This window comes from Coregonus clupeaformis, chromosome 13 (genome assembly GCF_020615455.1).
Source record: "Coregonus clupeaformis isolate EN_2021a chromosome 13, ASM2061545v1, whole genome shotgun sequence".
In the NCBI taxonomy this organism is placed as follows: domain Eukaryota; kingdom Metazoa; phylum Chordata; class Actinopteri; order Salmoniformes; family Salmonidae; genus Coregonus; species Coregonus clupeaformis.
The window spans coordinates 4,832,098-4,847,582 of record NC_059204.1 but is presented as its reverse complement, the minus strand read 5'-3'; the positions used below and the strand labels follow the sequence as shown (position 1 = coordinate 4,847,582).

General features: G+C 47.5%; 1 protein-coding gene across 1 annotated transcript in view; it reads right to left on the bottom strand.

The window, feature by feature from the left end:
• Positions 1-15,485, bottom strand: part of capn5b (calpain 5b) — a 69,728-nt gene that overhangs the window by 21,024 nt on the left and 33,219 nt on the right. The window contains exon 3 of the mRNA XM_045224177.1: positions 12,071-12,202. Within this exon, the coding sequence (XP_045080112.1) occupies positions 12,071-12,202 (132 nt within the window). The remainder of the gene's footprint in view (positions 1-12,070; positions 12,203-15,485) is intronic.

The following is a 15,485-nucleotide window of genomic DNA, read 5'->3' as shown; positions in this document are numbered from 1 at the left end:
ATGCCATCTATTTTGTGAAGTGCACCAGTCCCTCCTGCAGCAAAGCACCCCCACAGCATGCAAGCACTCCCCTCTTTCCTCCAAACATAACGATGGTCATTATGGCCAAACAGTTCTATTTTTGTTTCATCAGACCAGAGGACATTTGATAAAAGACAGTACTGTGCAGCCGTCTTCATCGACCTGGCCAAGGCTTTTGACTCTGTCAATCACCGCATTCTTATTGGCAGACTAAATAGCCTTGGTTTCTCAACTGATTTCCTCGCCTGGTTCACCAACTACTTTTCAGATAAGAGTTCAATGTGTCAAATCGGAGGGCCTGTTTTCTGGACCTCTGGCAGTCTCTATGGGGGTGCCACAGGGTTCAATTCAAGGGCCGACTCTATTCTCTGTGTATATCAATGATGTCGCTCTTGCTGCTGGTGACACTCAGATCCACCTCTACGCAGACGACACTATTTTGTATACATCTGGCCCTTAATTGGACACTGTGTTAACAAACCTCCAAACGAGCTTCAATGCCATACAACACTCCTTCCGTGGCTCCAACTGCTCTTAAACGCTAGTAAAACTAAATGCATGCTCTTCAATCGAACGCTGCTTGCACCCGCCCGCCCGACTAGAATCACTACTCTTGGCGGGTCTGATTTAGAATATGTGGACAACTACAAATACCTAGGTGTCTGGTTAGACTGTAAACTCTGCTTCCAGACTCACATTAAGCATCTCCAATCCAAAGTTCAATCTATAATCGGCTTCCTGTTTCGCAACAAAGCCTCCTTCACTCATGCTGCTAAACATGCCCTCGTAAAACTGACTATCCTACCGATCCTTGACTTTGGCGATGTCATTTACAAAATAGCTTCCAACACTCAACTCAGCAAATTGGATGTAGTCTATCACAGTGCCATCCGTTTTGTCACCAAAGACCCATATACTACCCACCATTGTGACCTGTACGCTCTCGTTGGCTGGACCTCACTACATATTCGTTGCCAAACCCACTGGCTCCAGGTCATCTATAAATCACTTCTAGGCAAATCCCTGCCTTATCTTAGCTCATTGGTCACCATAGCAACACCCACCCGTAGTATGCGCTCCAGCAGGTATATCTCACTGGTCATCCCCAAAGCCAACACCTCCTTTGGCCGCCATTCCTTCCAGTTCTCTGCTGCAAATGACTGGAACGAACTACAAAAATCTCTGAAGCTGGAAACACTTATCTCCCTCATTAACTTTAAGCATCAGTTGTCAGAGCAGCTTACCGATCACTGTACCTGTACACAGCCCATCTGTAATTAGCCCACCCAACTACCTCTTCCCCATATTGTTATTTACATTGTTATTTATTTTGCTCATTTGCACCCCAGTATCTCTATTTGCACATCTTCTGCACATCTATCATTCCAGTGTTAATACTACATTGTAATTATTTTGCACTATGGCCTATTTATTGCCTTACCTCCATAACTTACTACATTTGCACACACTGTAAATATATATATTTTCTATTGTGTTATTGACTGTACGTTTTTGTTTATTCCATATGTAACTGTGTTGTTGATATTTTTATCGCACTGCTTTGCTTTATCTTGGCCAGGTCGCAGTTGTAAATGATAACTTGTTCTCAACTGGCTTACCTGGTTAAATAAAAGGTTAAATAAAATAAAATAAAATACATTTCTCAAATAAGTACGATCTTTGTCGCCATGTGCAGTTGCAAACCGTAGTATGGCTTTTTTATGGCGATTTTGGAGCAGTGGCTTCTTCCTTGCTGAGCGGCCTTTCAAGTTATGTCGATATAGGATTCGTTTTACTGTGGATATAGATACTTTTGTACCTGTTTCCTCCAGCATCTTCACAAGGTCCTTTACCGTTGTCCTGTAATTGATTTGCACTTTTCGCACCAAAGTACGTTCGTCTCTAGGAGACAGAACGCGTCTCCTTCTTGAGCGGTATGACGGCTGCTCTCATGGTGTTTATACTTGCATACTATTGTTTGTACAGATGAACGTGGTACCTTCAGGTGTTTGGAAATTGCTCCCAAGGATGAACCAGACTTGTGGAGGTCTACACATTTTTTTCTGAGGTCTTGGCTGATTTCTTTTCATTTTTCCATGATGTCAAGCAAAGAGGCACTGAGTTTGAAGGTAGGCCTTAAAATACATCCACAGGTACACCTCCAATTGACTCAAATGATGTCAATTAGCCTAATCAGAAGCTTCTAAAGCCATGATATCATTTTCTGGAACTTTCCAAGCTGTTTAAAGGCACCGTCACCTTAGTGTATGTAAACTTCTGACCCACTGGAATTGTGATACAGTGAATTATAAGTGAAATAATCTGTCTGTAAACAATTGTTGGAAAAATTACTTGTGTCATGCACAAAGTAGATGTCCTAACCGACTTGCCAAAACTATAGTTTGTTAACAACAAATTTGTGGAGGGGTTGAAAAACAAGTTTTAATGACTCCAACCTAAGTGTATGTAAACTTCCGACTTCAACTGTATATATATATATATACACAGTGAGGGAAAAAAGTATTTGATCCCCTGCTAATTTTGTACGTTTGCCCACTGACAAAGAAATGATCAGTCTATAATTTTAATGGTAGGTTTATTTGAACAGTGAGAGACAGAATATAACAAAAATGTTATAAATTGATTTGCATTTTAATGAGGGAAATAAGTATTTGACCCCCTCTCAATCAGAAAGATTTCTGGCTCCCAGGTGTCTTTTATACAGGTAACGAGCTGAGATTAGGAACACACTCTTAAAGGGAGTGCTCCTAATCTCAGCTTGTTACCTGTATAAAAGATACCTGTCCACAGAAGCAATCAATCAATCAGATTCCAAACTCTCCACCATGGCCAAGACCAAAGAGCTCTCCAATGATGTCAGGGACAAAATTGTAGACCTACACAAGGCTGGAATGGGCTACAAGACCATCGCCAAGCAGCTTGGTGAGAAGGTGACAACAGTTGGTGCGATTATTCGCAAATGGAAGAAACACAAAATAACTGTCAATCTCCCTCGGCCTGGGGCTCCATGCAAGACCTCACCTCGTGGAGTTGCAATGATCATGAGAACGGTGAGGAATCAGCCCAGAACTACACGGGAGGATCTTGTCAATGATCTCAAGGCAGCTGGGACCATAGTCACCAAGAAAACAATTGGTAACACACTACGCCGTGAAGGACTGAAATCCTGCAGCGCCCGCAAGGTCCCCCTGCTCAAGAAAGCACATATACAGGCCCGTCTGAAGTTTGCCAATGAACATCTGAATGATTCAGAGGAGAACTGGGTGAAAGTGTTGTGGTCAGATGAGACCAAAATCGAGCTCTTTGGCATCAACTCAACCGTGTTTGGAGGAGGAGGAATGCTGCCTATGACCCCAAGAACACCATCACCACCGTCAAACATGGAGGTGGAAACATTATGCTTTGGGGGTGTTTTTCTGCTAAGGGGACAGGACAACTTCACCGCATCAAAGGGACGATGGACGGGGCCATGTACCGTCAAATCTTGGGTGAGAACCTCCTTCCCTCAGCCAGGGCATTGAAAATGGGTCGTGGATGGGTATTCCAGCATGACATTGACCCAAAACACACGGCCAAGGCAACAAAGGATTGGCTCAAGAAGAAGCACATTAAGGTCCTGGAGTGGCTAGCCAGTCTCCAGACCTTAATCCCATAGAAAATCTGTGGAGGGGAGCTGAAGGTTTGAGTTGCCAAACGTCAGCCTCGAAACCTTAATGACTTGGAGAAGATCTGCAAAGAAGAGTGGAACAAAATCCGTCCTGAGATGTGTGAAAACCTGGTGGCAAACTACAAGAAACGTCTGACCTCTGTGATTGCCAACAAGGGTTTTGCCACCAAGTACTAAGTCATGTTTTGCAGAGGGGTCAAATACTTATTTCCCTCATTAAAATGCAAATCAATTTATAACATTTTTGACATGCGTTTTTCTGGATTTATTTGTTGTTATTCTGTCTCTCACTGTTCAAATAAACCTACCATTAAAATGATAGACTGATCATGTCTTTTTCAGTGGGCAAACGTACAAAATCAGCAGGGGATCAAATACTTTTTTCCCTCACTGTGTATTATATATATATATATATATAAAATACATATCTATTCAAATATCTTGCATATCTTAAATTCCATTATTATCAATTAAAATGCGTAATAATGTCAGTAGTTCATGCGAAAGATTGTTACCTATAACCTGGATTGCCATTACATTTTTTGTCAAGCAATTATTATTTTAGCAAACAATTGTGGTTCATCCTATATTCTCCCTAACATCCTTACCCCCTTGCAACAGATGTGGGATAAACATACACGCACATACTCTAACACACTCAACCCCTTTCCTCCACAATCAACCATAAGCTCAGATGCTCAATGGTTGTTACATCCCAGAGCCCAACTCAAGAAAGGACCTGATTTATGAATGCATATACAGTTACAGCTGTTTGAGAAAGCATGCAAAACTGAGCAAAAATTGACAACAATTTGAGATTTGATTAACCTATGTCAAGTCCTAGGTGATGGAGGTCAGATCCACCCTCTTCCCCTGAAACACAAACACACTGGTCCCCCGTTGTAACCATTTTCCCAAGCATCTCCGTGCAGTCAGACCTTTGATTATTTTGTGACCGTGGCCACAATAATATGCCCTCTCTCGGATTGTCCTAGTGTGACCCCCTCCCCATGGGTTACTGCAGCCAGTGTTGCCAGCACTGCCACTACCTGGGTGGGGGTACCCCACCGGAATCCCCACCGGCTAGGTACAAGGTCGTCAAGGTTCTCATTAGCAGCTTTGAGAATTTCCTTGTATATTACGCTCTCCATCAGGGGTCTCTGGCTTTGTTGGACCAACCCTGCCAGGCAGGCTCAGAATCTTGAGGGGGCGGTGCTGCTCTAGTAGGTCTCTGACCGCATTTATCTTTCTGTTTTGGCTGCATATAGGCAACTCACAGCAGGTCCATAAAACAGATGGGGACTTCTCTTTGGTGTATGGGTCGCTCAGGTGGGTGTCTAGGATATAGGGTTGGGGACCGTTCCATCATGATAGGACAATAAAAAATAAATTAGATTATTTAAAAATGTATATCCCTCATCTGCACAAAATTGAAAGCTCTCTCTCACAATCCCTGCTCACAGACATACATTGGTTCTGGGATATGCAACCATTTCCTTTCTCACTCACTTAACGCCACACTTTTCCAAACACAAAAATGCACACCACACCTTCCATCACAATTCATCCACACATACCCACATACTGTGCCTTCTATGTCTTCTGTTTGTCGGACATTGGTCAACAGTAGGGATTCTTCAATTAAGTGTTTGATGTCATTCAACGATAGGCAACTCGTTTTCACTTGAGAAATATTGCACCAAACATCTTAGTTAGATGTAAAATTGCGCGACTAAGATATCCTCTGCAAAAACATCAAAATGAATGACAGAGTTATTGAGTTATCTTAGATTCATTCTGACTATTTTGTGGAAGTGTATACTGGCTAAGGCGTCTAAAGATGGACACAAAGTACTATTGCTGCTTTTTCTCATTTTTCATGCGAAGGTCTTATAAGGGAGTATATGCGAGCACACTCTTTCGGTTCGCCTAGCCGAGTTCGGCTAGGTGCCAGCCGAACCGAAGCACACGGAAGCCTTTAGCCATCAGGGCTATACAGGAAGTATAGTAATGAGACGCCACATAATAAAAGTGTCCTGCGGAGCGCAGAGGGTTAAATTGGATTGAAATTAATCAGTGAATCAGCTCCACTGCCCTTGGAGATACATGCTGGGGAGTGGTGGAGTAAGAGCCCTGGTCGGTGGGTCGGTTCTGATGGACCCTTCGTTCTGCTGATTGAGGGTATTTTCTGTGTGTGTGTGTGTGTGTGTGTGTGTGTGTGTGTGTAGTAGCAGCTCCTTTAAGAGGAGGAGAGGAGAAGATAAAAGAAACAGCACTGCACCATGGAAACCCAGAGTCAATTGGGAGCTATCCCCCCCACCACCACCACCACCACCACCCCTCTCGCTCTCTCCCTCTCTTTGGCTTATTTTTCTCTATGACTTTGGACTGCAGAGAAAGAGAGCGAGAGAGAGAGAGAGAGAGATAGAGAGAGAGAGCAAGGGGGGTGAGAGAGAGAGAGAAAGAGAGAAAGCAAGGGGGGTGAGAGAGAGCGAGAGAGCGAGAGCAAGGGGGGTGAGAGAGAGAAAGAGAGAGAGCGAGAGAGAGAGCGAGACAGAGAGAAAGACAGAGAGAGAGAGAGAGAGAGAGAGCAAGGGGGGGAGAGAGAGAGAGAGAAAGAGAGAGAGAGCGGGGGGAGTGAGATAGAGAAAGGGAGAGAGAGAGAGAGAGAGAGAGAGAGAGAGAGAGGGGGGAATATCCATCTCGGCTTTCATCCAGAACACAATAAAGCTCTATAATAACTCTACTCTGCGAAAGAGGGAGTAGACTCTGGCCAGAAACAGCTGCAACCCCATCCACCCCTGCAGTACCCTCCTCCCATCCCATAACACAATAGTCAGGCAGTGGTGCCCATCGGACCAGACACACAGAGGTACCCCATCACCTGGTCCATATTTAATAGTGCACACTGTAGCAAACATTTGGCAACAGAAAATTAAAATGAGCGCTTCTTGTTGGACAACTGTCACTTGACAGACAGACCAAAAATCACAGATTTTGGTCACACTTAGCAGAATACAGCACGTAGCAAGAGAGGCAGGCCTCCACTAGCCAAGCACAATGACGGTACAAATGTGAGATAAATATGTGACAACCACACAGCTGTCCCTGGTTCCCCCAAGGGCAATCCCCGCATCGCCACCGCAGACGTCATTAGCTCCAGTTGCCTATTGCGTAATGCTCATCTTGCCAACCAAAAACACCAAGATGGCAAGGCCCACCCCCCATCTAAGGGTGTTGTAGCCATGCGCGAGTGTCTTCCACACACACACTGACACACTAACTGACACACTAACTGACTAAATGACTCACTGACACACTAACTAACACACTAACTGCACTAACTGACACACTAACTGACTAAATGACACACTGACACACTAACTAACACACTAACTGCACTAACTGACACACTAACTGACTAAATGACACACTGACACACTAACTAACACACTAACTGCACTAACTGACACACTAACTGACTAAATGACACACTGACACACTAACTAACACACTAACTGCACTAACTGACACACTAACTGACTAAATGACACACTGACACACTAACTAACACACTAACTGCACTAACTGACACACTCACTGACCCGGCGAGAGAGGAAGAAAAGAAACGAGAGAGAGAGAGAGAGAGAGAGAGAGAGAGAGAGAGAGAGAGAGAGAGAGAGAGGGATTCCTGAGAGAGAGAGAGAGAGAGAGAGAGAGAGAGAGAGAGAGAGAGGGGGATTCCTGAGAGAGAGAGATAGAGGGGATTCCTGAGAGAGTAAGAGGACTCAAACAGCCAAAGCATTTCCCGTTTGATCGAGCATTCACCCACCTATCGAACCATCATCCTCTTGTACCTCGACCGCTTGAACCCAAACCAACATGGCCGCCCAAGCCACACTGGAGCGGCCCTTCCAGCCCGACCTCCATCTGACCGAGGTGATGCGCCAGCGGGTCCAGTCTCTGCAGCAGCGCGGCGGGAAGCTGCAGGACTTTGAGCGCCTCCTCTGACCCCACGAGGCCGTTTACTGCCTGGACTTCTCCCAGCAGGCCTCGCGCTTCACCCACTGGGGCGTGCGGCTGTCACGCCCGGGCCGCCTCACCGTGATTGCCACCTCGCAGCTCTGGACGCCCGACCTCACCCACCTGATGAACAAAGGTGAGGAAGACGATGTACTTCCTGCTGGCGTTTGAGGATGGTGTTGGTCCCGACGTCATTGAATGCACCATCAGCTTCCAGTTGGACCAGAAGTGAAGACTGCAGGAGGAAATGGCGTCAGGAAGGCAAGGTACTAGGCGGGGATTTTGGTAATTTTTTCTTTCATTTGATCATCTGGCTTTATAAGCAAGTACTTTCTTTTTTGGTTTTTCATCATGTTTTTCTGCTACAACCCTCCCTTGTCGGAGCACAACTTCGTTTTTAGTTTCAAACTAATTAGGAAGTAAAGTTCGGGTTAGGGCAGGGGTCACAAATTGGCGGCCTGCGAGACAAATGGCTGATTTAATGTGGCCTGCAGTAGTTTGTACTTGCGACCACAGGGGAAAGGACACACAAACCGAGCGTCCAGAGGGACAACAACCCCTCACGTCCTCAGGGGTGGAGGAAGGATAACACCTCAACACCACCACTCCCTTGTCTCAATCGCTTCCTTCCTTCCACTCTCTTCCATCTCTTTTTCTTCCTGTCTTCCGTTTTAACATGGTACGACCGGCCTCAAAACAATAACACAGAACCTTGTTTTGGATTACAATATGTCCTTTTCTACTGTCTACTTCAGGTAGGTTTTCCGTAGGGATTCAGGTACTTGTAGCAGATCAAAACAACAGAGCATTTTGATGTCTGATGTTGAAATTACTATGAAAGATACAGCGTTTAGAGCCATACTGTAGCATCAGTCAAGTCTAGAGATGTGATTATTCATTACTTGTAATGTTTGTTTGATACCATAAAATGACTAAAGCAACTAATTAGAGAATTACTACTGCTGTTGAAATGGATTACTGATCTGAATAAATCTTAACAAAAGACAAAACGATTCTCTCTGTGGCATTTCTAACAGACTAGCAATACAATGTTATTCTATTACAAATTGTGCGCGCGCCCATGCACATGTCTGTCTGTCCGCATGCGTGTGTGTGTGTGTACTTACGAATGCCATTTTCTCTACTGGTGTCTGACAATCGAGCAGGCTCGTCACAGATGACCTGAGACCTTGAGGGGGTCATGGCTGTGTGTGTGTGTGGTGCCGTTCTCCTCCCACCTGAGGTTGCAGGCAGCAGAGAGGGATGTTGTACTGTAGTGTGGCAGCAGAAACATAATGCCCTAGTGGACAACAGGGTCCTATTTATTAGACAACAAACAGAAGGAAACAGACAGAAAACAGCCGAAATTCATCCAAGAAGCTTGTTTTCGTTTTCCGGTGCAAAATGTTTTGCTATGGTGTGCCCTAATGAACACGACCCAGACTGGCTTCCTATTACCTCATCCATCTCCGTCTGGCCCTGGCCCGGATGACAAACGGCCACGGGTGGGGGGGGGTGTCCTCCACAGAGACGGGTAGTGGAGAGCGAGAGATGGAGGGGAAGGGAAAGAGAGAATATGTAGGAGAGAGACAGAAAGAGAAGAGAGGAGAGAGATGGGCAGCACCCACACCCCCACTCATCCACCCACCCATTCATCCACACCCACACTCATCCACCCACCCATTCATCCACAACCCCACTCATCCACCCACCCATTCTTCCACACACCCACCCACCCATCCACACCCCCACCCATCACAGAGGCACAAATGAATGCCTGAAATCACTACCAGCCACCTGTTAGATCGACTGTCTCACTCTTTGCAGTTGACTGCTTTTCTCCAAAATAATTCTCATCTCCATTCCTTTTGTCAGTAATGACAAGGTGGAACTGAAACGCAGTAGCAGCAGAGTACAGTGACAGTCTCCTGAGTCTCAATTAAGCGAATGGCCTGCAGTCTTAAGTGTGTAATTATCAATCTGATCGCGTCTCCACTGTCCTTCTCTTCCTTATTCAATAATATCAGCTCACAGTCACACTTTTTCCCTCTCATACTTACAGTTGCCTGTCTCACACACACACACACAGACAGACACTACACACACACACACACACACACTGCACCAATACTAATTAGCTAGGCCTGTGCACATACCAGCGTCCTGGGGGATCTACCTCTTGGTTGTTGTATGCACCACTGCCCCGTGTCACTAAACCATCACAGCACTGCTAACATCACATTCAGGCTGTCATGGAAACGCATGGTTCACACACACACACACACACACACACACACACACACACTCATGAAATCAAAGTTCTTCTGGATGCAACATGCTTACAAATCTTGTCTGGCAATCCCACCTACAGAATAGGTCTCCCCTCGGTCTTCCCCTGTTGAGCCACACTGTCCTGAGCAACAGTCAAAAGCAAATAACTGAGTGGTAATACTTTACTTAAAGCATCCAGGTATAATCCTTTCTAAAGCCCTATTTACACAGGACTAGTATTACTATAGAACCTCAGTTATGTAATTTTTACCCCAGCGTGTCCGTTTTTTCCAGTGGACGATTCGGACAGGATTAGTTTTACCAAACTGCCCCTGTAATACATTTTGTTCCTCATTCAAAATTGACCCTTATGATGGAGGCCTGGAGGCGCTTCTAGGTGTGAAGATATTTCAGATGTCTAGGGATAGCCTGCTATTGGCCTAATGTACTTCAGTTCGGAGAAAGTCAAAATAATAATGTATTTCAATAAGAACCATGAACTGTAACCTATGCAGACATTTAATTACCTGAAGCATTTGGCAATTTATCAATTCATTGGCACAATATCATCCACTTCATCTTTTAAAAGAGAAGTATGGCACTAGGAAAGTTGATATATGATAAAACAGATCATTCATCTGTAGGCTACGTGCATATCACTTTGTTTTAAGCATCAATTTGTTCCCATGTTCTTACCCAAACTGGGTGCAGCACCTGTTAAACTATGTAATATCCCTCATAACACAGGGATGACGATTTGCACGGGATAAGTATTATCAGAGGACATGGGAGTTTGCCGAAAAACTTTAGGTTTTTAGGGTTGGGATAATAATCTTCCTGCCAAGTAAAAATTACTGACATGGCAGATTCGGACGGGACAAAAATTACGGATGTGGTGATTGGTGCTCGTGCACATAATTACATTACCTGAGCTCCCCCAGTAAAACGTATCCCTTCCGAATAGGGCTTAGGGCTTAAGTTGTTATAAGCATGTAAAAGCCTTCATAATGTTTTATAATAAAGCTTAAGCCCTATTTGTACAGGATAAGTTTTACTGGGGGAGCTCAGGTAATGCAATTATGTGCACGAGTACCAATCACCACATCCGTAATTTTTGTCCCATCCGAATCTGCCAAGTCAGTAATTTTTAATCTGCAAATATGTCAGTTAATTAAATGTCTTCAAAGGCTACAGTTCATGGTTCTTATTGATATGCATTATTATTTTGACATTCTCTGAACTATAGACCATTAGGCCAATATTAGGCTATCCCTAGACAAGTTGAAATATCTTCACGCCTAGAACATTACATTTTGAATGAGAAAAAAAAGAATAACAGGGTAGTTTGGTAAAACTACCCCGTCCACTGGAAAAACGGACATGCTGGGGAAATAATGACATAACCGATGTATAGTACTAGTCCTGTGCAAATAGGGCTTTAGAACTATATTATGGTACACACATTCCGGAAGGTGTAGAGTATAAAAAAAGACATCATGAAAGAATGCTAGATACCCGCACATTCATTCCTTTAACACAACTGAGTGGACCAGCAAAGTCTATTATGATACTCTACCTAAACCCCAGTGAGAGACGGAGTTCTAAGCTAAGGGTGCCTCCTCCACAGAGGACCGTGGTAGTGTACTCCAACTCTACTGAGAGTGTTATAGAGAGGTGTTGATGTGGCCTAATGATGCCTCTGGTGAGATGAGCTTTCCCCTGTTTACCCCTTCATCACCAGGTAATCTGGCCTAACGGGTACACACGTGTGTGTACAGTCATGTCACCCCCACCCCCCCAAAGCCCTCCACCTCCACCCCCACCCCCACACAGCCCTCCACCCCCACCCCCACACAAAGCCCTCCACCCCCACCCAGCCCTCCACCCCCACCCCCACACAAAGCCCTCCACCCCCACCCAGCCCTCCACCCCCACCCCTGCACAGCCCTCCACCCCCCACCCCCGCACAGCCCTCCACCCCCCACCCCCACTGCCTCCACCCCCCCCACCCCTGCACACCCGCCCTCCACCCCCCACCCCCGCACAACCCTCCACCCCCACACTTACTTTGGACCACAGGGACTCTCTGGAGGCCAGGCTGGAGCACGCTGCCACAAACCAGCAGTTTCCCAGCTGGCCCTGGTGCAGGTCGTGCGCACTGATCCCATCCACAAACAGGTGAGGGTCCTCACAGAGCTCCTACACAGACACAGAAGAGAGGGAGGGAGAGGGAAAGAGAAGGAGAGAGAGGGAATGAGGAAGGGAGAGCGAGAGGGAGGGAGAGACAGAAAGGTTACATGAGGCCTAAGGACAAAAAAAAATATGGATAGATAGAGAGAAAGAGGGAAAGAGAGAAACAAAGAGAGAAGACAGATGGGTGGAGTGAGTTGCCAGGCCAGGCATGCCCGGGACTCTTTAATTACTGCTCCTAATCAATGGGAATTTAGATGAGGCTCTGCAATACGCTCTACTTCTATCCATCACACACAACATGCCTTTACTGACACAGACAGGAGAGAGAGAGAGAGAGAAAGAGAGAGGGAGAAAGAGAAAGTGCGAGGGATGAGTGAGCGGATGACGTTGAGAAAGAGAGAGAGAGAGAGAGAGACAGACAGACAGAGAGGGAAAGCGAGAGTGAGGGAGAAGAGAGAGCTCCCAGCCCCTGACAAGTGTCTCAGGTCTGGGAGGTGTTGTGGTGATTTATGAGTGAAACAAGACGAGGATCTACAGGGTCACGGTTTCATCTGGGCCGTGTTAACCTGAGCCCCACTGGAACAACCTCTTCACACAGACAGCACTACAACTACCCCACATAGAGCAAGAACAACCCCTACAACACAGACAGACAGCACTAAAACTACCCCAAGGTGCCAGACTGGTTCTGCTTTAGCTGTGATAACAAAAGTTGCATGGTTGAAGAACAGACCCTTAAGCCATACTGCTAACTATTAACTAGGAAATAGCTTGCTTAATTTGGGTCCTGGAGACCAGGCAAATGCAGGAGTGACTGAAGCAGAGAAGACCTGAGTATGGAGATGCAGGCTACTAAAATTCCTTAAAGGATCCTAACAGTGACCTGCAGTCAATAGTGATAGATGGGAGACTGCAGGAATGACGTGGTGCGATATCAAATCAAATTTTATTGGCCACATGTGCCGAATACAACAGGTGCAGACATTACAGTGAAATGCTTACTTACAGCCCTTAACCAACAGTGCATTTATTTTTTAATAAAAAAGTAGAACAACAAAAAAGTGTTGAGAAAAAAAGAGCAGAAGTAAAATAAAATAATAGTAGGGAGGCTATATATACAGGGGGGTACCGGTACAGAGTCAATGTGCGGGGGCACCAGCTAGTTGAGGTAGTTGAAGTAATATTGTCACGTTCGTTCATAGACGGGTCAGACCAAGGCGCAGCTTGATATGCATACATGTTTATTTTAAACTTAATAAACAACGACAAAACAATAAACCAACGAAACGTGACGTCCAAAGGTAACACACAACAAACCTCACACGGAACAAGATCCCACAACCCACTAGTGCCAATAGGCTGCCTAAGTATTGTCCCCAATCAGAGACAACGAGCGACAGCTGCCTCTGATTGGGAACCACACCGGCCAACATAGAAATAGACATACTAGATTCTACAACATAGAACTAACACAACAAGGAATACACACACCCTGACTCAACATATAAGCGTCCCCTGAGTCAGGGCGTGTCAGTACCCCCCCCCAAAGGTGCGGACTCCGACCGCTCAACATAAACATAACAGGGTAGGGGCCGGGTGGGCATTCCGCCTCGGAGGCGGATCCGGCTCCGGGCGTGGCAACCACCGATTCTCCGCCTCCCTGTTGCGCCCCTGGTCTGGTCTGGACCTCGGCGTGCTGCTTGCCCTCTCCTTCCTCCCACGAAGTACCAAGCCCTGTCTGGACCCTGGTGTGGGAGACCCCGAACCTGGAGAGGGGCTGACGTCGGTCTGGACTGGAACCGCTGACTGGAGCTGGACCCGACGACGGTGGAGCGAACTGCTCTGGCTCCGGAGTGGAGCCGCTGACCGGAGCTGGATCAGGCACCGGTGGAGCGGACTGCTCTGGCTCCGGAGTGGAGCCGCTGACCGGAGCTGGACTAGACCCCGGTGGAGCGGATTGCTCTGGCTCCGGAGTGGAGCAGGTGACCGGAGCTGAACTGGGCACTGGTGGAGCGGACTGCTCTGGCTCCGGAGTGGATGCGCTGACCGGAGCTGGACTGACCCCGGTGGAGCGGATTGCTCTGGCTCCGGAGTGGAGCAGCTAACCCGGAGCTGGATCAGGCACCGGTGGAGCGGACTGTTCTGGGTCCGGAGTGGAGCAGCTGACCGGTGCCGGACTGGACACCCGCACCACTGGTCTGGTGCGAGGAGCAGGCACGGGCCGGACCGGACTAGGAACACGTACCACTGGCTTGATGTGAGGAGCAGGAACGGGCCGGGCCGGGCTGGCGACGCGCACCACTGGCTTGGTGCGAGGAGCAGGAACAGGCCGGGCCGGGCCGGACTGGCGACGTGCACCACTGGCTTGATGCGAGGAGCAGGAACGAGCAGGAACGTGCCGGGCCGGGCTGGCGACGCGCACCACTGGCTTGGTGCGAGGAGCAGGAACAGGCCGGGCCGGGCTGGCGACGCGCACCACTGGCTTGGTGCGAGGGGCAGGAACATGCCGGGCCGGGCTGGTGACGCGCACCACTGGCTTGGTGCGAGGGACAGCAACAGGCCGGACCGGGCTGGCGACGCGCACCACTAGCTTGGTGTGAGGGGCAGGAACAGGCCGGACCGGGCTGCGAAGACCGACTGGAGGTCTGGAGCGGAGGGCTGGCACAACCCCTCGGCGGGACCGAGGAGGCGTACTGGAGACCAGGAGCGTTGAGCCGGCACACCCCGTCCTGGCTGGATGCCCATCTTCGCACGGCCCGTGCGTGGTGCAAGCACAGGACGTACAGGACTGTGCCGGCGCACTGGCGACACAGTACATAGCTCCGCAAAACATGGAGCTTGCCCAGTCATACGCCTTCTCGCGTGAGTACGGGGGAGCCACAGAGGAGCCGCCAACCACCCTCTTAGCCCCCAACATTTTTTTTCTTGGGGCTGTCTCTCGGGCTTCTTCCTCGACCGGCTTCCTCTGTGCTGCCGTTGCTCCTCTCCTGCCTGGGCATCTACCTTTGCCCATGGCCCTTTCCCCGCAAATATCTCCTCCCATGACCACCATTTGCCCACCTGTGACATGGCAATTCGCTCTTCCTGGGCACGCTGCTTGGTCCTCGTTTGGTGGGATCTTCTGTCACGTTCGTTCATAGAGGGGTCAGACCAAGGCGTAGCGTGATATGCATACATGTTTATTTAAACTTAATAAACACAACGACAAAACAATAAACAAAACGAAAGTCCAAGTGAAGTCCAAGGTAGACACAAACAACATACCTTTCACGGAACAAGATCCCACAAC